Source organism: Perna viridis, chromosome 14 (genome assembly GCF_037379345.1).
Source record: "Perna viridis isolate PV_CMFRI_1.1 ecotype Kerala chromosome 14, ASM3737934v1, whole genome shotgun sequence".
NCBI classification, from domain to species: domain Eukaryota; kingdom Metazoa; phylum Mollusca; class Bivalvia; order Mytilida; family Mytilidae; genus Perna; species Perna viridis.
In genome coordinates this window covers 26,430,752-26,456,352 of record NC_142458.1, presented here as the reverse complement: position 1 = coordinate 26,456,352, position 25,601 = coordinate 26,430,752, and the positions used below count along the sequence as shown (strand labels likewise).

At 30.1% G+C, this 25,601-nt stretch overlaps 1 protein-coding gene across 1 annotated transcript in view; it reads right to left on the bottom strand.

The window, feature by feature from the left end:
- Positions 1-353: 353 nt before the first annotated feature.
- The window catches only part of LOC148598804 (uncharacterized), a 37,805-nt gene continuing 12,557 nt past the window's right edge, over positions 354-25,601 (bottom strand). The window contains exons 3-4 of the mRNA XM_088562570.1: positions 8,555-8,699; positions 354-6,182 (exon numbers count right to left, since the gene is read on the bottom strand). Coding sequence (XP_088418696.1) covers positions 6,036-6,182; positions 8,555-8,699 — 292 coding nt within the window. The 3' untranslated portion in view covers positions 354-6,035. The remainder of the gene's footprint in view (positions 6,183-8,554; positions 8,700-25,601) is intronic.

Sequence of the window (25,601 nt, the reverse complement as noted above, 5' to 3'; positions counted from 1 at the left end):
CACATTAATCTGAAACTTAATTCAATGATGTCATGAAATGACATACCTATAAAAAAAAACTTATGTAAACTTCTTTTTCTATTTCAAGACTTGATGTTTGGCTTAAAACTGGTTTGAATTTTGATGTAAATGTTTGGCTGAGGTGTCCCTTGGATTTCAGTAGTTAGTTTTGTTTAAGTTGTTTCATGCATTATTTGGATGTTTACTTTCGTGCAATATCTAGAAGAAAAATGCAGCAAATGTTCTGTAATAAAATGTCAAAAGTTAAGGAATTTTACTATCCTCATTCAGATATTTGTAGACTGTTGTTTGTGTTTTGTTATTTACTGTCACTTATGTAATGAACAACAATACAACATGAATTCATTTATTGGTCAGTTATTTTCAATCATGAACACAATTATATGATATATGTCATTCGTAATGCATAAATTTGTCACATGAAATGAGACAAGACAAAATCAAGTGTATCAATTTTACCTAATCTCACTATCTCTTGACTGTTTTTGATTGTCAGTTCATATTCTAAATAACTACCGTTGCATGGCACGTACAATATCCGTTTTTCCAAATTGTCAGATTTATATTTGAAAGTAAAACATTGCTTTCATGAAATAATTAAATATAAGTATTGGAAAATGTCAAGAAAAATAGGATATGCCTTTTAATAGAGCAAAAATAATAGAGCAAAATACTTATGAACTACTGGATGGTGGCTTTAACATGAAAGCCATCAACTTTGTTCATGTGATATCATAAAAAAGACATCAGCGTAATACAGCCAGGCACATTACTCTTTAGGTAAAACCCCTCCATATAAAAGATAGAAAAAAAGATATAAGATACAAGTTTTGATTTTCAAATTTGATTTAAAAGATAGTTTTCATTGTCATAAATTCTATAATAAGTACAAAATAAAACAAATCCATTATAAATCAAATACTGAAACTGAAAATAGAAAATTAATAAAAGTATACATCGATTTCAATTCAAAATAATTTCATAAATCCTCCTTTGTTAATATATAATACCATTTTCTTAATGTATATCCATGAACTAAATCTTAATTGCTGTCATTATATTATTTTTTCCGTGTTAAACATATAGATAACGTTGTAACGTGTAATTCATAAAATCATTTGCCAATAAATTATTAATGTTACACGACAGACCAGTTATGATAAATTTAAGGCACATTATAATTAGGTATTCAATTAAAAATTACCGATACGAATAAATTATGACAATGGGTTTCTTACAATGAAATTTTCCCTCCACATTGAAGATCTAATACATCTACATTGTACATGAAAACTCACTTAAGCAAAGCTGTAGTACTGATTGAATGAAATTGTATTATTCCCTTTTTTTACACAAGAAAACTGTGTTTGCCATAGCATACAAAGTTGTGCAGAAAGATTTTTCAACACTAACAGACAGAAAAAAAATTAACAATGTATGACAGATAAAGTATAAAATCATTCGATCGTTTTCAAAACGTTAAAATTCTCGACATTTTGGCAGGGCTGTCTGCATGCTTCAAAAAGAGCTATACAAGTCGAATATCATTTAGAACTTTCAGAGTTTTGCATTTAAAGATATATTATTGAACTTTTCACTACATGTAGCACTATTCTGATTTTAAAACAATAATAAAATTACAATTAACGTGTTGTATACGTGAATCAAACACATTTGTTTATAAAAAAAGGAAACAGAAAATTCAAAACGAAAACAAAAAATAGAGGATAGTTAAAACACTTTCTACTAAAGATAGACATTATAAATCTAAAAATACCATATATTAACACAAATCGATCCTTATCTTCGAAAAATAGATTCACACATACGATAGAAATAATAATTGCTTTTCTCCAGTAGTTGCATAATATTTCACAACCATAACAATGAACCGTTCACCGGGGGTGGGGGTATCATAAACCGTAGTGAAAAATTATATTCCTGTAACAAACAATCACATTTGTGGCAAAGTAAAGAAGTACATAATGACCCATTCTTGCCAAAAAATTTATTACCAACGTAAAATATTTTATTGATACTATCACTTGATTGATTTAAGAGAAACAACTCTTGAAATTAGCAATATGTTTTCATCAATTTCACCAGAACATTCATTTGAAACAGGATACAATCAATCTAGGTTACTTTGATACATGAGAATTTTGTAAAATGGTTTACACTTGCCAATAATTTGCAAAGAGTTATGCTCCTTTCACGAAGTTCTAGCACCTTAAAATATAAACAAATAAAAGAATTTTTCACTACTAATTTACCTAAAAATCTTAGTAAACCATATATATTCCGGCCAAAAAAAATCAAATACAACTACTTTCAAATCGTATATTATTATGTTTAAAGGTTTTAGATAAATAAAAAAAGAATAAACAACAACAACAAATGTTTTTTTTTTGCCTCAATCAATACAAAAAAACATAGTCTATTCTACTGATTGCATGTAGAAGCTGCTACCAAAGGATCAATTATCTTTTGATAAAATGTGATACGAAAAACCATTGATTTTTTTTCATAAATTACCTCAAAATAAAACATAGGTCTAGATGATTAAAGAGTAAAAACAAAATTGATACTTGGAATTGAAAACTGGTATAGCTTACTATTCCAATAAAAGAATTATTTGAATGAGAAAATAACCCACAACTAATCGATTAGAGTCACTTCTGCTAATCAAACAAAAAAGAAATTTTCAAGGTCTAAAAACAAACCTTTGATTTTGTGTAAATTAATAATACAAGCCAATATATGTGCTACTGGTATGAACAAACCGTAACCATCGTAATAAAACATAACAATGAAACAATGCTGACAAATATACCAATCAAATGTATTTTGTACATGACATAGTCACTGAAGGCACGTATATTTCAACATAATGCCTAACAATCTACGAAGCAAATACTTATAATTCATCAGCAGTATACAGAGCAACAACAGAGACACAACCACATTTTATCATGATGATTCTACATTTCTAGTACTATATGCATATACCATCAATTGCATACATTTATGTTAGGTGGATTTAACTTTTGAACGAATTTGTACAATACATACAAATATATTACATTTCAATGGATTGTACAAACATTTCTAGTACTAAATTGTTAAATCAGTAATTTAAAGCCACTTTATTAACATCGCAAAATTGGATCATCATTTTCTTTTGTAGTTTAATGGCTTGCAAAAGCCAACTGTCAAAATGATGGGGATATTTTGCATTTCAAGTATATGCTTGGGCTAACTGAATTTAAGGAAAATCAGAAATTCAAAATTTAAATAACCATGTTGACTGCTTTGAGTTTTGATACATTTTCTATCTTACTAAATCTATAAATGAGCAAAGCAAAGATAGTAATGCTTACATTTTATAATCATGGATAAAAGAACTATAGTTGAACTAAACAAGCATGATCACATAGAATAATATTACTTGGTCACTTTGTATTTGATTGGAGCACAACTGTCTCCTCAAATTCAGCAACAGAAAACAAATCGACTTTCTGAATCAATTGGTCATCATCATGAACACCATGAATAATACAAAACATAGTTAGTTTGGTCCCAGAAACAAGACACGCTACCGTCGACCAAATTTTAAATTCTCCATTCTTCACAGAGGAATCACTTACGTCCTCTACTGTGACTCCACCAAAGTATAAAAACTAGGATAAGATTTCTCTGTGTCATTTCTTTTCGGTATTTTTTTCTGTCTTTAACTGAGAAAGTTATTAAATTACTAGAACCATTAAACATACCTTGGTATAAAGAAAGAAGTAACAAATTACAAAAAAATATTTTGGATTGGCGACTCCCCTATGTAGAGTAGAGATACTGTACCTCCACTTATAATACCTTAACTGTGATGGGTGGAGAAATTAAAATTTGTGTTGACAGTAATGTAGTTAATAAAATAAGGGAAATAATAAAAAAAGTTATTGGTGTGTATGAAATGATATTGATTATTAGTTGTGAGCATCTTAAAGTTCAAAGCACACCATGTGGTAAAATACTTATAAAAACTAAAAACAAAACAAAAACAAAAGAACAGCAACTATAGCAAATAACTTTCAGATATTTACAAGTAATAAAGTTTTGATTTTTAGCCTATCAGTGATATATGAATTCAAACGAGACAGAAGCTTATTAATATTATTATTAAACTATGTCAGGAAGAGTAAAAATGACATGACTTTAAATGACATTTGTGTTGATGGATAACTAATGCTGACCTGAAGGTGATCTTTCTCTCACAATAAGTCTTTTATAATGTACATGTATATGATTAAAACGTGTTATTTCCCTTCTATCCAATAAAGTTAACAGTTTATCCAATAAAGTTATCAATAGTGACTACTGTACTATTGGAAGTTTGTCAAATAATTGAACCTTATATATAGAAAAAAAAACAAGTAATCACATTAATATCATACGTTTCCGTGTCAATCAAAAATGCATTCTCATAAAGAAAAGTTCATGACAGTGTTGACTTTATATTCATTTCATTTGTATTTTTTTAATAAAAATCTTCAAAAATCCCATAAATGCCATATTGACTTTCATTGAAATTTCATTTCAAACCACCTTTAGCATAAATGTTATTTTCTCTGAAAACTTTCTTTCTCTGTACTAGACAATGTTAAACAAACAGAGAAAACCATAAGTCATTTTCGTATAGTCATAAACGTAAAAGAAAAATCCTTTATGACGTCAAAACTTACGATTGCTTCTACACTTAACGTTTTTTTAATCAACTGAGTACTAAAATACGTAAAACTTCATATTTATTTCAATACTGCCAAATGCATACTTAAAAAAATGGAAAAAATCAATAGACTGAAAATCAAGTCTAAATACACTTAAACAATTAATTAAGCCACTGAATCGAAAGGTAGACATATCTTTTAACTGTAATGATTGTCAGTAACATAAAAACACTTTGTATCATATCAGATGGGAATAGAAAAGGAGTGCTCAATAACCATTTCAAATTAAGATATGGTTTCAAAGCTAATACAGTTGAAGTTATTTTTTTGTCTATTAAATACCAGTTGCAAAACAAAACATAGAACTGTCATTAGATCATTGATAAATGTTCTGTATCACAGATAATTAAACACAAATATATTTCAAGATAACTGAAATAGTGTAAAGTGTTCTTATTAATTAAAGAACCTGCAAAAGAAAGTTAATCATCACTGCAGATAACCTTAAGAATAAATTTCTATATTGGCAAAACCACAATTTGAGCACTTAAAACAGAGAGCATGAATAAAAAAGACATAAGAATAAATCAATAATGATAATGAACGAAGCAATAATACAGAGTTTAGATTGTTATATTTTTGCTTAAATTATGTACAATCATTCAGTGCATAGACTGGTCTTTATTAAGACATTCATAAAAGTAATGGTAATTGTTTAACAAAATCATAGTCATAAAGTTTTCCAACACCTAACATAATTTTAGCAAATTATCCCTACATCCTTGAAAGATTCAACGAATTCTGCACTTGTAGTGATCAAATTCTGGACATTATTTCTATCAAAGATTTAACTGAAAGTAATTTTTCCAATGTTTCAATGTTTAAAAAATCTAGGAAGAACAAAGGAGACCAAAAAATTAGTTAATAAACTCTATCATGGAAAAATTGCTATCGATATTTTGAGTACTATACTCACTTTCTAAAGGCTAGTTACTTAATTTATTTGCATTAACAAACAGTTTAACTTCGCTGATTTTCAAGGATATTAGGAATATTTACTACTTAGAAACAAATTTAAGATATGGTCAAGGATGGTTCTGAACACTCAACAGAATTACACAATTTCTCTAATGCTCCGTCGTAACAATGAATAAAATTGATTAAGTACCATAAAGTACAGGGATTTAGATAGTCTCCTGCAGTCTATCAGAACATGCTTTGTAGAAAAAAAGCAATGATTGACTGCAATTATCCTTTGTCATGACCAACTGCCATACACTGGAGAAGAAATTCTTATCCTGTGTTACGAATGATGGCCATACACTGGAGGGTATGAATCCAGCCATATCCTGCCGGCATGTCATGCCATACAAAGTTTTCTACAGTTCTGTTTAGTAGAACTCTATTTTCTTTGTGGTAATCACACGATGCATCTGTAACCTACAAAAGCAAATAATAATATCATTTGACCTTCAAAATCTATCTGACATATCCACAAGCTAATAAAGTGGCCTTGACAAATGATCCACCCATTCACTGCATGTACTATCTACAAATACTCCATTCTTGATGATCTTTTCAGAATCCTTGGGTTTACTTCCTTTAAATGGTGCTTTTACAAATATCAAAGATGAATTCTGATAACCGTATATTAAAGGGAACAATACATGCAAGTCAGTATAATTTCAATAATTGTAATTTAAAAGCAAAATATTATTTTCGTGATAAGCATTGTAATAGAGTTGAGGTACATAAACCTCAACACAATTTTAACTATTGCTGCATGTACAATTCAATTACAAACAAGAATTATAGTAATTAAATCTTACAAAAAACATTTTGTAACACAATAAAGCCAAATACAGATAAAAAACTGTGCTAACATGTAGACAGACCAGCCAATGTCTAGTTACAATAAAGAAACAATTCCAAGATGGTGACAAAGCTTTTACTTAATTTGTTAGCACCGAAACGCTTTCAGGGTTGCTACATACAATAAAAAATAATCATTCATCTAAAAAGGTGTCATTCTATTTAGAAATGAATGGTCACTCATGGTTAACCCAGCTTCTTTAAACAATTCTTTGGTTTCTAGGGATTCTTTAAATAAACCAGACACTTGTCTGAATGAATAGAAATTTCATTTGTCAATTCATTAATGGAAGTGTCTTGTGATAAGGTAGCACTAATACTCATAGATTCAACTCAAGCTGTCATTCATGTCAATGAACAGATAAAATATTAGCTATGTCTTTCATCTAATTCAATATATAGATGCATTTATAGAAAAGATTGAAGTATTTCACTCTATAACTGCTATCAGCATCACATAATCTCAAACAGGATCTAACCTAATGGGCATTAATAGATTGGAATAATCAATTACGTAATTTCCAGGGTGTTCAGTGAGTCATTCAATATTGTTTCAAAGGGTTTTTCATATTTGTTATCATATATTTTCTAAAATATGACTCAAACAGATCTCCTGCAGAGGTCTGATAATGTTTTCAGAAAACTACATTGTAATTACAGAATGACATAATGGAAATGTCAATAGATGACAGTGGATAATAGTCAACTATTAGCGTTTTCCATTGATGCCTATAAAGCCACTTTAATGGAGAGTAACACCATAAAGATTGCAAATATGACAAAGAAAAAAAAATATTTGCATTCATGTAATAATCAGTTAATGTAAACTTGTTCACCCCAACTTGTCTGTTCAAAATGAAAACATGCCATTATACTTCAATAACATAAAATAATTTGGCAACTCAAAATGTGTCTATCAGTGGTTAGAGATTATCCATCTGTTTAATCTGACAACTTTCTTAGGTAGATGTCCTTATAAATGAAAGACACTGGGTAATACATGCATCTCAAAACCCACTTTATTACCTTTCATTTAACATTTACATAATATGACGAGTCCTAGTTTGTCAGTCACTTGTTTCAATTACGGGGTAATTTTTTACTATATTGTATATGAAACTGGCAATTTACAACTTTGGTTGTTGTAAGAGGGAGACAAACAACATTATATTTTTTTCAATATATGTCAGATCAGTATACAGAAACTACACTACTGTCAACCAAAATTTTAATTTCTCCACTCTTCACAGTGGAGTCACTCATGCCCTCCACTCAGACTCTGTCAAAGTAAAAACAAGGTATAATTGCTCCATTTCGTCACTTTTCAACATTTTTTTCTGTCCATAACCGAGAAATGTTCTTAATCTGGGCAAACCATTAACTATACCTTGGTATAAAGATAGGAGTAGTAAACTACTGATAATTTTTGAAATGGTGACTCCACTATGGAGAGAGGTGACCTTTCGACTCCATTCATAATATCTGCACTTTGTAAAGTGGATAAATTAATACTAGTGTTAACAGTAGTATAGTTAGCTACGAATATGGCATATGTAGACTAAACAGGCATGATTTGTTTGGTGGGATTACTGAACTTAGTATCACCTCTATCATTGGCAGTGTCTGAATTTTATACAGAGATTACTTTGAAAGTACTTTTATTTGTGGATACCAATTTTCGAGGTTCATGGATACCAATTTTCGAGGTTCAGGGAAAAAAATACAAATTCTCAGATTCTTTAATTCATTGATTCGACAACTCTACCATACAATTGGTACCATACAAAATTTCCATTTCGTTGAGATTTAATTTTTGTGGTTTGCCAAACCAACAAAATCAATAAAAAATGATTTCCCCAGAACATTAAACCTCCACAGTTGTTTTTTTTATCTGTTTTTATTCCTTTATGTAATGGTGGTTGTTTTGTACATGTACCTACCATAGCTGCCCATAAAGGTTTATTGACCTCAATTGACTTCATCATCATTCTACAAAGTTCAGCTAATTCATCAAATCCTTTGGTCTCTGAGCACTTAGCATCCATTCCATCATAGAGGCCATATGCCATCCGTAAATTGTTGACTCTGTAATAGACAGTTAAATCGTGTACTCATGTACCACTTTTGTTTTGATGGTAAATCTATCAATGACCTCAATTTCGATGCTCTCTTCTAAACCTGTTTTCAATATGCAGGTAACACCCACTTTTTGGAACCTTTGCTGTATGTACTATGCTGCATTATATGTATTCATGCAAGATACATTGAAATCCTCATCTACATTTTGAATATCCTTATTTTAGTGACTTATACAATAGACTTTGGTAGAATTTAGGGTCCTGTTTAAGAAATAATCTTAACATATTATATGCCGGAAACACACACTATGAAAAAGAGGAAATATCAAAAGCATACATACATTGGAGGAACTGTTGATAAATCAAATACAGGACTTCAAAGAGTCAACACAAAAAACTAAAAATCATATTTATCAAAATCAACACCCTCTGAACACCACCTAATTTATCCATTACTCCTTAAAACTTATTATCATGTATCAGGTGTACTTGACCAAAGGACATATTGCACATGACCAACACTTTATACCAAATTGAAACCAAGTAGAACACACCAGTATTTTTGACAAAAAAATAGCCTTGGGCAATTTTGTAGTATAACCATGTCACATGACTAAGTTTATGACCCAGGTGTTTATTGTATAATTCATTGAAAACCACAAGCAACATTACTTCTCAAATCCTCTTTGGAGGATGCTAAATACTGGAACATATAATTTCTCATATAATTATATACTAATTAACAATAACTGTCTCAGTGGTGTAATATTTACATTCCTTTCTTGTTCCCAAGGAATGTTTTAAACATGGCCTACTTTTGAAATGATATCCATATCCAACTGAGAACTAACAAAAAATCATATTTTCAAAATATCAAAAAATCTGTACTGTTTTGACTACACATGTTAACACTTCCTGGTGGAGACTTTATGTTTTGCAATAAACCAGAAACAATTAACAGCAATTGAATTGGGATTGAAGGTCTACCTAATAATGCTATAAAACCTGGATTCCCCAATGCTTTCCATCAGAAATTTTTGCACGAAGCCAGGACCATTGTGGTTGTTTCTGACTTTCTGGTTTTTGCCCTGATATCGTCAATTGTTATATGGACTTTCTTTTATTACTTTTGCCATTTACTTTTGCCTAGGCTTTATCTTAATATTAACCTTCACACCAAAGTTGAAATCAATATAGTATGAAAAGGTAGTGAGTACCGGTAAGTGACACACTCTTGACAGCATTTAAATATGTACACTTATTCATCTTTCTTAAATTAAAATAAAATAGCTTTAAAAAGTTTCAAAAGAAAAAAAAACAGGAAGGAAAAAAACATTTCTTTTTACACAAACTAGTCACCAAATAAAACTTTAAACACTTGTAAATGTTTGTATAGAATGCTACAAGGCAATAAAAAACATTTATAAAGATAATCAAAACTCATTACCACCAATAAAATAAAATAAAACTTTAACGATGCATAAGTTTGACCAAACAATTAATGATGTATGAAACATTCCTAAGACGTTAGAAAAATGCAGTAAATCATTTTTAATATCAGTAAAAAAATCCAAATAATTAGATTTACAGTACTTTATACAGATCTTTAGCTAAAACTGATTGCATTTTCTCTCATTTATAATGCACATTTGTCATAACTTGGTTAAACTATTAAATTATCATCAAAGCAGGAGCACTATTAAGAGACTAGTGAGTGCATCATACTAGACAATAAAGTCATATGATTTCATATCATTATTTGGTTCATTTCAGTGGATATTCCCCACCCTTGCATCATAAGAAGAATGTAAATGTTCTAGGCCAGTAGGTACAAAATAATATATAAATGGCTTGTTATGGAATATGTAGATTTAATTTAAAAAAAAAAACATTTAGGTAAACAACTCTAGAACAGTCATTTAAGAAAACTGCTTTATATAATAGCAATCAAGTAATGATTAATAAAGGAACATATAATTTATCATGTAATTATTCAGTAATTAACAAAAACAGTCTATGTGGTGAAATAGCAATACCCTATTTACATTCTTGTCTTGTTCCAAAGGAATGTTTCAAACATGGCCTACTTTTGAAATGATACCCATATCCAATTGACAACTTTTTTAAAAAACAATAGATTTTCAAACTGTCATAAATAATTTGTCTGTACTGTTTTGACCACACATGTTAACACTTCACAGTGGAAACTTTATGTTTTGCAATAAACCAGAAACAATTCATGGAAATGGAATTGATATTCAAGGTTTGGGTAATATGGTAATATAATGCTATGAAACCAGAAATGTCTGTACCATGCCAGAACTATTGTGGTTAATTCCGACTTGAACGTTTTTGCCCTGATATTGTCAATTGTTATATGGACTTTCTTTTATTACTTTTGCCATTTACTTTTGCCTAGACTTTATTTTGTTATTAACCTTCACCTCAAAGTTGAAATCAATATAGTATGATAAAGGTAGTGAGTGAGTGACACATTCTTGGCAGCATTTCAATGTGTACTCATTTTACACAAAATAGTCACCAAATAAAACTTTAAACACTTGTAAACTTGTATAAAAGGTTCAATGCAAAAAAAAAATTTTTAAAAAATCTAGAAATATAATCTCCATTCATTGCTACCAATAAACTAAAATAAAACTTTAATGATGCATAACTATGATCATATGATTAATGATGCATAAAACATTTCTAACAAGGTAGAAAAAAAAATGCAGTAAATCATTTTTTATATCAGCAAAAAATCAAATTAATTTAATTTACAGTATTCTTGTTATTCACTGTCTTATCTCAAAGAACATTATATAATGCCCATTTGTCACAACTGGGTTAAACTATTAAACAAACATCAAAGCAGGAACACTATTCAGAGACTAGTGAGTGCAACATATAATACAATAGTCGAAGGAGTTCATCATAAGATGAATATAAATGTTCTAGGCCAATGGGTACACAGTAATACATAAATGGCTCGGTATGTAGATTTAAACCATAAAAAAACATTTTGTCAAACAACTCATAAACTGTCATTCAACAGAAATCCTGTAACTGTTTTCTGTAAGAGTAATCAATGGGAACATGATTTAGCAGATATCTAAAGAATGCAATTCAAGGTCAAAAACCAGACATGGAGAACAGACACACACAACAAAGAACATAAAACAACCAAAACACTACATACAAAGCACCACAAAGTATAAGAGCAACTCAGACTCCACTGAAATCTGGGAGAATTGACCAGGTACACCAGTAGGGTAAGTGTCCTCTGCTTTTCTAGAAACAATCAACAAGTTGTTCATATAAAGTCAAGACCAGAAAAGACAAAAGAGGAAAGGAAAACTATGGCAAGTTGAATAAATCAGTTCTCATGGTGCAGATGGATACACTGTAACAATACACGAGTTCATGATGACGACCATAAAATCAAATTTGTAGCAAAATAACTTTGTTCCAGAAGCTTTATTGAAAGATGTCTTATGTGGTACAAAAAGCCTGTGTACATGTAGTTACAGCAAGCACTAGCATAAAGTACAAAATAAAAAAGTTTAAATGCAAAAATTTCTTTCTTTGTCAAATAAAAGATTGTCTCACTTTTAAATAAAACTTCAAAATGTATTTTGATAACTGTTTGCATCATACTTCGTATTAAGCAATGCATTATTTGTTTTAAACTTTTTTCTAGTGAATCATATTTAAGCCATCATTATAATGTCTAATTTACATAATACACATACTTCAATGTATCTGTTATATAACTTTCTTATTGTTAATACTTATTATTACTGTGCCAAAATTGGCTGAAAAAAATATATAAAATTGCATTTTCAGCTTTAATAATAAAAAGGCAATAACAAATGCATTTTTAATTTTGAATTCACCACATGAAATCCAACAATTCATTCTTTCATGTTGGAGTAATGAAACATAATATGCTTAAATAAGTTGACAGTTTCACCATAAAAGTATGATTCTCAACTTGAAAAAAAAACAAGATCTATTATTTCTAAAGTTGATATTTCCTTGAAACCTTAAGTAAAACTTTTATAAGGATTGGCTAGATGTATCTGTTTCATGCCGTCATGACTGATGTCCATTTTGATTAATTGACTCTACTTATTTTACATTAGAGAGTTTGAGGTTTACAGAAACAAAGGGTTCTGAAAGGGATTAGGATACATGATAGATGGATTTTATAGTCCATCTTTAAACTCATCTACTGTTACAATAAGTCTGACTCAAGCTAGACACTAAGTACTAACAACATGATCAAATAACAGAATAACTATTGCCAATAGTCAGATGTAGGCAATACTCAAGAGAAAATTCCAAAAGAAGGAAATCTCACATAATAAATGGCAAAGGCAATATCAAGGCAAAACAGAAGGTTGGTGGAAACAACAATAATGGACATGACATGGTACAGATATTTCTGATTGAAATGGTGGTTAAACAGCATACATACCGGTACATTAACATTTGTTTGAACCAAAAATCTCTGACAAAATAAAGACATGTCTTCCTTAATCCTAATACCGTAAACATGCTCATTTCTGTGAGAAAAAATCTTTCCACAATTTTTGTAGGCAATAAAAATCTTAAGAATAAATTGCAGCAAAAAATGCACCAATACATTATGAAACACAGGTTAATTATAGTGTCAGTCTGGAAAATAAATAGTCAAGATAGTAGAGATATTGAATTGATAAACCAAATGAGGGAAAATGATGGTTTACTGTCAACTGATGAATCAGTTTCATAAAGTACTATAGGAGTTACATATAAATTGTCTCAAATTCATCTTAATCAGTGATTTTTCAGCTTTCAACTTGGACCTCGGCTTAGCCTCCCTTTCTTCACCTCTTTGAAATTCTACAGGTCTACCTAGACTGTGATGTCAATAGATCAGGCTACTATTAATAAAACTGAATTTATAGACTTTCATTTAAAAACCCTTAAAACATATGACTAATTACATTATACTTAAATAAATAAAGACATTAAATCGTCATAACAATCATAAACATGTTATACAAAACTGAAGGACCATGACATAATTCCTTGTTAGGCATTAATTCTAAAACTTTTAAATGACAAATTATGTCAAACTTATAGATAAAATCAAATTGCATGTTCAATACATACATATAGTACACATGATAGTAACATGTTCAGTGGTGTAGTTTGTCAGGAATTAAGTTTTTGTGGGGATGATGACGTAGTCATTGAAGAGTAGTTTAGCACTTTGGGACAAATATCAAATATCAGGACATTCAAATTTATCAATCTCTAAAGAAATGTATATTGCCTGAATGTGAAACAGGAAACAAAGATGAAGACGATTTGCATTCCTCGTAAAGTGAATGAATTAAAATAGATTACAATTCCAAAAACTCAGGAAGTACAGGAAAATCAAGACCTAACACTAAATAACTCTGCAGTTTCAAACACGTTCATTGATACGTTCTCATGTAATCAACTAGGAATATGATCAGGAGACAGACAGAAGAACAGAAGTACAACTTTTCAGAGGGCATCACTGGTGGGGTATAAAATGATTGAAATTCACAAACAAATCTAAACACAATTCGCAAAATTGGACATTAGCCTGTAATTTATAATATAAGCATTAAAATTTTCTCTGAGTGAAATTTCTATGTAATAATAGGTATTGAAAGAAGTGGCAAAGATTAGGTAAACAAAACTGTTAATTGACTTTTGAAATAATGCCATACAAATACTGTCAGGAAGTAATCTACTGCAGTAGAAAAATTGCAGTTCAATAAAGCAGGCAGATTCCATTATTTATCTTAGCTCATGTTTCCTAGGAAAAATAATTGATTTGCATGCATAAAACATGGTTGAAATAAAAACAGTTTGAGTCCAATGCATTGACAGGTAGGTACATCTTCTGCTGCCATTTCATTCACTTCGTTTCTATTTTTCTCTTCAATTTTTTAATCATAATGAAAATGCCAACATTTATTTTTTCCTTAGACACAACTACTTAAAATTGCAATTACTACCTCCCACTAATCTTTCGTGTCTTTTATGTACTTCAATCTGTCCAGATTTAGGGTAGATTTTCAATATGTATGCATTCGTCATGTATATATATGATAAAGCACTGTGCAGTGGTTGTTATAATCATAACATTACGGCCTGTCCTCATTTTAAAATGACTGCCATGTACTAGTACTACATTTTTTTATATGTGACCGGAGACAAATCCAATACTTCACATTTTAAGGAGGGGGATAATTAAAGCTGGGGCCCACTTGAATCAGTGCCACAAGAAGCAATAATGTGACACAAAAAAATATACACTCACTACAATTTAGTCTTTCTGGAGTATATTATAATTAATTATTCTCTATCACTCGTTTTACACATACATTGTGTGGATTGTAAGGAGTTAGCATTGTAGATTTATACATTTCAATTATTCATAGTAATTCATACAAAGCGACTTGAATTACCAAAAGTGCATGGTAGATTTGGCAAGGTTGTAGTAATACAGATTAGAAGCACCTGATGTTCTCAACTATGATAATGTATTATTCATTATTCAAGTCAATACAAGTTGACTTCTTTTTAGGTTTGTACCAATTAGTCTTGTTAACACAATGTCCTTGTTTAGGGAAACAGAATAGGTATGATTTTTATTACTTGTATTCTGATGCGATGAGAGCAAGATTTCATAACTTGGTTTGATAAACATTTACATGAGGCCAAGAAAAAAAATATGGTTCTGTCTTAAAACTACATTGTATAAGATAAATGTTTGTATCAAGTAACAACAATGATTCTTACAACAACAGTTGTAGCAAGTCACCATACCAAAATTTTAGAATAAGTTTAAAAAGCAAGGTTTTACATAGCAAGTGCATGCTGATCACATTCCACCTTTACAGCAAAGTACAAATGCAAATTTTGGTGCAACAACTCTTTGATTTAATAAATACATATTTTTTTTTCAGATAAGAACTATTCAAGCTTTTTTTGTACAAATAATGTAATAATTAGTCATTGAAACCTCCTACCAATCTTTAAAAAAGGTGATCAGTTACAGAAGGTGGCTGTTTTATATTAGGATACCACTTATTGATTCATATTTATACTTTCATACATGTACATGTATACTATACAATTGTTAAGTTTAAATTTATCTATTTTACACAAATTAATATATATGATTGGATATATATCTTATCTAATTTTCTTTTTTTTCAAAATTATTTTTAAATGAGATTCAAAACATGATTGTATGTAAAATTTCTAAATGTAAATGTAAAATATGCATTATATGTATATCTGATTTTGTTCTTATCAGAATTCTTAAGTTTACATAAATGGATCACCTTTTATTTTACATAACAAAACTATAATCTTACTGGTTACTAGTCACTGATAATCAATCAATCAGCAACCATTGATTGGTCAAGTTGTAGAACAGATCAGTTTCGGGAGGGTTGAATCTTTCAAAATATCTTTCAAACATATTTTTGTTATCAAAAATACAAATTAAGGAGTTCTAGGTAGACAACATGTTTATAATGATAATGCTATCATATAATTAGAATAATCGCCACATACTAAAACCAAAAACTGTCAACTAACTCAAGCTATGAGAAAGGGAATATCATCAATCATAGCAAAATATTTTCAACAAAATATCAATTAGTATAGTACAATCTAACACTACAGTGAGAATACACTTATATTTATATACATGTATATGTTGTTATTTAAAGGTCAAAGTTTGGGCCTGTTTACAATGGTCTCTGGTCAAAACAAATCTTTTTATCATATTACATGTACTTGTAAAAAAGTACAGAAACAGTTGTTATAATTATAATCCTTCTTTACAATACTGAATGATATACTGGTATAATAGTATTACACTTTCAGAAACATCCATGAATATTTCGATTTCAAGACAAGTTTTGAAAGCAACAAATAAACTATGCCCCTAGCTAAAGATGGAAAATAAATGTGAGGACAGAATTACTGAAGGTAAAGCCATAAAAATAAAATGTCTGTTTCCTGCTACCCTATCTATGATATTTTTTTGTGCTTACCCTAAACCTTAAAGCCATTTTGCCTTAAGCACTGTTGAATTCTAGACTGTTACCCAGTTAACTTAATGTAAAACATTTAAAACAAAAAAATAATTTCCCTACCAACCTACCCTATTTATTCTTGTTGGTAGCAGGAAACAAGGTTTTTTTTTGTTTTGGCCTAAAAGGAAACAAATTAAATCTATGATTCTAGTCTCCCTCATAGAATTTAATGGTAGATCCCTTAAAGCAAGGATCTCCCATAAATGCATAACAACATCTAGTGACATAAAATGAATACAACATGCTGTTTATGGTAGTCAAAGTAATAAAATTGATGTAAACAACCATAAAACCATACAAGATCTAAATGAACCATGATTGACAAATCCTTCAATTATATTTGCTACCATAAACATAATCTCAAATAACATCCATGCAATCACATATTGATCCTGTGTCATTAAATGAAAACTACAAACATGAAGTGAGTTGATGAAGGAATATTTGATACACCAAATAGTTTGTAGAATCTGCTAATGTCTAATGGTCACCTAGAGATGTGAAGTTCTTAGGACAATAATCCTGAAAACATGTCTGAAATCTGTATTGTTCACTCAATCAATGAGTTATACCAAGGGAACCAATATTCTGGTGGAAATCATTGAGTGTAATCCAGGGACAAAAAGCAGACAGGGAAAACATGACACACACAACAACGAAAAAACATAAACTAACCAAAATAATTTATACAAATGAACAAAAGTAAATGAACAACTAAAAACTGGGGGGCATGGACCATGTGCATTGGTAGGGTAAGCATCCTCTGTGTTTTCTAGAAACACCTGCCCAGTTGCTCATAGAAAGTCAAGTCCATGGTAAACAAAAGAGGAAAGGAAAATTATACACCAAGACTCAAAGCCTATATTGTTGGTTTATTTGTCTAAACAATAGAGACAATTGACAACTTTCATTTTTGTGCACCCATATTAAAAAAAAACAACACAAATACCTCAGAAATGATTGTGTAAGAGTGAAAAATCTCCCCATCTACTGTACAACACTTCATGATGTTCAAATCATTTCTCTTTCTGTATACTGTTGTCATACAATGTATTTCAGGTTCTAACAGAATAAATCATGTTTTTTTTTAATTGGGTGCACAAAAATCAAATCTGTCAGTTTCAGAAAGATTCAATATACAAAACTTAACTTGCATATGCTTGTATGCAGACCTCTAATCATCAAAATTTTATAAAATCTAAGTTCAGAGGAGATAGCACCTCCAAAAAATATGCATCTAGTTTTTCAAGCAGGGGGTTAAACCAAGAACAATTAAACAAAGTGCTAACAGCCACATTGCTTTCTACATGTACATGCAATAACTATTTTCATGATCAACCATGTTTTCAGTATGGTTGATATATAAAAAAAATATTGACATACATGTGTAAATATCACCTTAAACAAACAAAAACCACTTATCAATTCCCCTACCAGTGAATCTATTAAGCCATACAATACACACACATTGTTAAAAATGGATTAAAACATGTAGTTTTATTATGTTTGATGAGCCTTCCATTAGCAGAATATGTTAAATATACACATTAACAGACCTGCACCTCATAAAAAGGTTTTAAAGTTATCACCACTACACAGATAAAATTACTTATGGCATTATACATACTAGAATTGAAAGAAGGTCAATAAACAAACAAAATACCAACATCTATAAATAGAAAGCTGATATGTGTCATTGTCAAGAGAATTTTAACATTTCTATTTACAAAAATCTAGTGTTGTGACTACAATGGTGTCAATTTCCCTTTAGTTCATTGTGGGGCTTGAGTACATAAAACATTATATTATATGCTCTGGTGGTTGACCTATTTTTCCACTGAAGGCCAAATAATACAGACAGCATTAGTACAAATTTGAAAATGTAGAATTATTGCCATGCCTTTGAAGTAATCTTAAACTCTATTTGTAACCTATTCATTTTACAACAAGTTCTAAGTTCAAGTTGTCAATTACATATATATAGCATTATGCTTTTTGTTCATGTATTTACCGTGAGGGTAAAGTTGTTTCAATATGGGCATTTTCCCAACTTTCCTTTTACAACTACATGTACAAGTATGTAATTTATGAACTTGTAATTTGGATTACATATGCTCCATTTCTACACTTGTGGACATTTAATACAGGGGCTGTCTGAAGTTAAACATTAGTCTTGTCAACAAAAAGAAGGAAGAACAACAAGTAGGGCCTAAGTAGCAACAGAAACAGTTTGAGGGAAAAAAGAAATATTTGTGAGGTACAAGTTTAAACTTCAATTAAAATAAAACTTGGAGTCATTCTTCAAAGATATTTTCAAACCTAATTTCTGTGAGATCAAATGCTCTGAATTCCAAGTTTAATAACATCACAAATAAGCAGGATAAGAAATTGAGTTAAGTTTACATGATTATTATAAGGTACAATGTAGGGGTTTATAATTAAATTAATAGAAATCTTGTTGTGATATTTTAAAAAAATATATACATACATTGTATGTGTGTTTCAATTCAATTAACACAACCAATTCAATTTGGCATCACATAAAACTTGTAGTACAAATAGGTTTACAATTCATAGTACAGAAAGTTGGCCTAAGCCAACACCCCTCAGGTAATGACAACTGACACTTTTATCTTGTATTGTACATTCCTATGACTACATCTATTGTATAATTTACAAAACACCAGGCAGAGATTGGTAAAAAATATAACACATTTATAAAAACTGTCCACATATTGCATTCAGCACAAGTTAATGCATACTCATGGCAACACAGCAGGTGGTTTAAGTCCATAGTTTTTGCCAACTGTCTTAATGTAATAGCATACTTCAGTATATGCCAATTTAGTTATGTAAGGGCCATAAAAAGTAACAGAAACAAACAGATAGGGAATTTTTTATTTCAAAGAATTGAATTGAATTTTTTAGCCAATTTCATAACTTTTTTTAAGATACAACAATTATTCCTCTTGAAAGATTTTCGAATGTCCAGAAAATACTGTTTTAACAAAAAATTAAAGAAATTTTTTAACTCTTGGGATAAAGGAACCTAAACATAAAAGAAATGCATAACTATAATCAATTTACAACCTAAAAATTGAGAAAAGGATATGAAATACTCGATCAAGTATATGAGAGTGATATTGAGGAATGACAGATATATATTAGTGGCATTTAAGTTATATAGAAAAAAAAAGTGAGGAAAACATCTGTTCTATTTTCATAATCATTCTGCTCATTTTTTTGTGGTGTTTCTATACTACCAGACAGTGCCTGCCTGTAAAGTTAAAAAAGCTGCATTTTCCCTTATGGTTGAAATATTACAAAAAAGTGTACATTTTATGTTCAAATACAAATTTTTCAGGCTCACATAATAAAGACAGATGGTTTCATGTCATTGGTCAGAATGATATGAACTCCTTCTTAAACAAAATAAGTTATCAATCTTTTGAAACACGGAAAGAAAACAACATGAAAAGTGTCTGTAACTACTATCACATGTAAATGTATAAGATCACCTGTGTTACTTAATTAAGTGTAACTTTCTATTCTCCTTATCATAATACATGTACCTAGTCATTCTGTTATGTTTCATTATATAATCAAGATATACATGTAGAGTCATTGTAGAATGGCAATCTATATTATGTAATTTGTAATACAAATCTTAGGTTAAATTTCAAATATTTCAAAGAAGGTTAACAATTTAAAAATCAAACACTTTGTATTGGTGCAAGTGTTGTTTTAGAAGGGTTCTTGGAAAAAAAATCAAAATTTCAACACGCAGTCTCATAAACATACAATATAGGTAGTATGGTACTTAGATACATGCATATACCTTTTTTTATGAACTAAATACACATGGCCATGCACATGTACTAAAGCTTCATAGAGACAAAACATATATCTATTGATAAATCATAGATAATGATTGAAAAATATCAATAAAATTTCTATTTCAATGTTAACAATACATAATTATTTGAGTAAATGTACACTGTACATGGTCACTGTAAGTATTTGTCACACTTGCATTTGTGAAGTCCATTCAGTTCTAAGGAAGTTCTAACTTCCTTCCTTTTGGTTTGTTGCCAAGAGATAATTGTGGAACTAAAATTAAGTTTGCCACCAAAGATCAATTGATCAATATCAAGGATATGGTTTGAAAAGTTTTGACGTCACTAATGTGACAAAATCGTCTGACATTTGGTTAATCAAATATATAACTTTTATGTCTCCAAATGTTTATAATTATTCTACATGCATCTTTAAGTAAGAGAATAAATCAAATATTTCTGTACAAAGTTCATTTTGAGAATATATATATATTGTATAATTGCAAATGTTAATTAAATAAGTCATTAAAATGCTAAATAATATTAATTAGGTAATCTAGATGCCCAAAACATACAATGATGTATCAGTGACTTGCCTGTAATAACATAAATACATATTATACATACATGCATTTTACGTTTTTGCCCTTGTGGTTCTATCATCAAAGGCTTTTACAAAGAGAGCGGTTGATTTATATGATATAATTTCATACATGATGTCTTAGGGAAAAAGAAACCTTCAAATTGTTGATTATAATTATCATGAAGTTGCACACAAAGATGTGCTAGGTATACCCCTACTTGTACAGGAAGTTGATATTGGAAAGCAACTAAAATTGCTTTAAACATATGCACTAGCTATATAAAGGAACACACCAAGTTTGTAACCAAATCATCCACTGGGAGCCAAGATTTTTTTTGTGTGACAATGACAATGAAAAATGACAAAGTCCCACAAAACAGATAGTTGATATAGGGCAGCACCCTCATACAATGAATGCCTAATCTATGTTAAGCCACACACCAAATTTGAAATTTATCAATCAAATGGGAGCCAGAATAATTGGGACTAAATTTTGAGAAATGGATAAAATGATGGATAAACTATCAAACAAGTTTAAACCACTTAAAATGCATGTCATGTATACATTAACACAAAACACAACATTTGAAACCAATCATATTCTGTTGTGAGCCAAGATGCAACTAAATTCAGACAGACGGAATGACGGACAGACAGACATTAGGCGATTCCAAGATATATTGTACACTAACCATACAATGAGAGGAAGTATATATATTTGTATAATTCTGCATTGTGTTGACCACATATAAGGAAAATGCATCCACCAATGGTAAGAACAGTTGCAGAATGATGTCTCTGTCAATAAAACTACACATGCTAAGTGTGCACTTTTAAACAATTTGACCCAGACAGTTCACTGATCACGCTACCTACCAATGTTTACAATTGACCTGAATGCCAAGATAAAACTAGATTTTATCTAGTAACCACAGAATGATTTCCAAAAAAACTTCAAAGAAAATTTATTTCCCCTAATGTAGATAAGCAAAATTGTACAAAAAAGTTATAAGCTCCTGTAACCGTCAATGTTTATTTAGATAGTCAAAAGTGTTGGAGGGATTCAGCTAATACCTCACAAAATCTACTGACTGTCTAAATAACCACAGAGGGTCACCTTGGAGGTAATAACTTATAATATGTACAATGTTTACATTTCTTTATCTTTATCAGACAGATATAATCATCTGTGGTTGATTTCACAAAAAAATTGTAAGTGTAAAGTTAGTGGTAAGTTCACTATTTTGATCTATTATTAAGTCGTAACTTATGACTAAATTCACACTTACGATTTTTTTTTTTTTGGAAATGTACAATAGTCCACAAAAGGTATTGAACAAAGGACTTAAGCTGATGGTCTATGGTTTATAGACTACATGTACAGTATTTCAACTAGATGGACGAAGGGTAATCAAGGGCACCAAGATTCTAGCTGAAACAAAAGAATGTAATCCAAGGACAAAGACCAGACATGGAAAAAAAATACAATAAAGAACATAAAGTAACTAAAATAATACATACAAAGTAATGAAATTAAATGAAAAACTCAGGCCCTACTAAAAACTGGGAGCAACGGTAGGGTAAGTCTCATTTTAGTAACTATCATCCTCATGTAAGCTTACCTTTGACGAACAATTAAATATTGGAAGTTCATGTAAATGTATCTACATTTGTATGTGATGTACATTTTTCACTGAATAACAGCCCATGAAGAGCATCTAATGTTCCCTCCCCTTTCCCCCACAGGCACAGCTGGTGTACAGCTGCATTAGACAGGAATAAATGATGTTCATTTAAGATAGCACACCTATGATGTCTATTAAACAGAGATTCTGAGTAGTTAATACAAATTGGGCTAATATTATTCATCAAATTTGACTAATTATGAATTGAATTGGGCTAATTATTCATCAGATTACACAAGAAATATAAATTTTAGAGCATCTTTGTTATAACAAAATATGTATCAGACAATTCATGCTGTGCTTCTAGATCTATTACAGTTTTCTAAACCAGAAACATGTTTACATTAATGCACATATCATTGCGCCAGTTGGCCTACAAAGTTATATGTTTAAAGTTTTATGGTTGTACAAATTTTATAAAAATTGAATTTCTTTACCATTTTTTTTTTATTTGTACATTGTAATTTGATAAGTAAATTAAGTTTCAATAATCTACTGACTTTTTTGTCATCAACAGAGCATCTCAAAAAATGGCTACCACTGGACTGGTGTGCACACCTCCCTAAAATTTAGAATTTTCATTTTTGCATGACACCATGATCATTCACAAATCCCCCCTTGCTTCATTGAGCCTTTAATTCTATGCATACCCCCCAACACACTCATCTCCTGGATTCACCCCTGCATGCATTGATGCATTCACAGAAGAATGTATATAACTAAAAAAGTACAATGTACATGTACATTGTAACAGCTTCTGGGAAAACTACTACATTGCAGTTAGATATGAACCAATTTTGTAGGATGGTGAAATGTACTAGTATAGAAGATTATAAAATATTCATACACACGCACAATTCTTGATTGTTCAGCCATAAAATTGTATCTACATATATGTCCATAAAAGCAACACTACAGTTTACTGCTTTGATAATAAGAGGCATAACAAAAAAAAAATCTTTTAGCAGAAATTCAGCCAGCATTTAAACAAATTGTTCATGTTAAATCATATTTATTTGATGAACAAGAATTCAGAATTTAAGAATTTTTTTTTCTGTACACAACATACAGTTTAATCCTTTAGTGCATGACAAAAAAAGTAGTTAAATTTTATCATCTGCTAAACAAACAGACTAAAATACAATAAAACATAAATTGATATTGCATAAAAATAATTTATCTCTCTTTATACAATTCATTTTCAATCTGAAGTCATAACAATGCATGGTGTGACTAAGAAGATGTAGGCAGAAATCTTCCCACTGAGTATCATATTATCTTCTCAGCTCATCACCAAAAAAGTTTACATTTCCATTATTACTAAATTAAATCACAATAGCTACATGAAATTGTATGATGTTCATAACACTTGTATGATGTTCATAACACTTGTATGACGTTCATAACACTGGCAATGTCTTATATCATCATTAACCACCATTTATTGAGACAATAAACTCACAAATAAATATAGAAACAGGAAAAACACCTAATTTTGACAAGTATAGTTACCATAAAGGGACAGTAGATGGTAGATTCCCACCTGCCACTCTATAATATTGCATTACAACACCATTAAAATTTAGCAGTTTGTTCAATGTATCATGTCTTCTTGAAAATAAATTTTGAAAGCTTTTTTAATCTTTAAAACTGCTACAGGCCAGCCCCCATTAAACATGGAAATAGAAAGTAAGATTAGGTAATAGAGCCTTAATTTGCACAGTTGATATATAATACAGTACCAGTACAGCACCAGGTCCAGAAGCTAATAAACAAGGGGGGATACATTTGTAACTCACGATTAAATATCTGGTCCAAAATTTAGTCAGACATTGGGGATTTTTTCACACTTCCATATTCCATATACTTCCAACTAAACCATCACACAATATCTACTGCCAACTAACAGTTCATCTATAAATACATTTCTTTTAATCATTTCTGTCTTGGAAAATGCTTTGTAATGATGATGAACTCAGAATTAGTATCTGAACCATCTGTTCTGGAAAATCTTCAATTTCAAAGCAAAGAATTTATAAAATCTTGGCAACAAATACAAGTTTCTATGACTGAACCATAAATACATTACCAGTAATTACTTCATCTAAAACATATAAATTGTTTAGTTGTATGGTATTACTGGAATATCTGGTTTCAGTCTACAGTAACATGTGGTAGTCTTTAGTGATTAACTTGATATCAAATTACATTGACTATATTGTATAAATAAATAACAAATTAGTAAAACAAATGTTCCTCTGACCAGTCTTCCACCGGAATAAAAAAATTCTGTGTTACTGGTAACATCTTCGAATTAGGGTTAGCAGTTATGATTTTTTTTTAATTTATACATTTGCAGGACATCGAAACCAGAGTACCAGTTTTGCTGCCTCTATTAAGACACCACTATAATGTGCATTTTCATGTACAACTTGCAAGTACTTTCTACATCAGATTAATTAAAATGCTACAGCATTACCAGAAACACAGAATTTTTTTTATGCCTTATACATGTATATGAATATGCCTGAAAAGATGGTGATTGGTTTCATCTTATTAGAACTGTGATATTCCATTAATAAGCCCGAAAAAAAGTAACAATAGAAAAAAAAATATGGGAAAGTACTTTTAATTCGTGGGTACCATTTTTCATGGTTTAAGGAATAA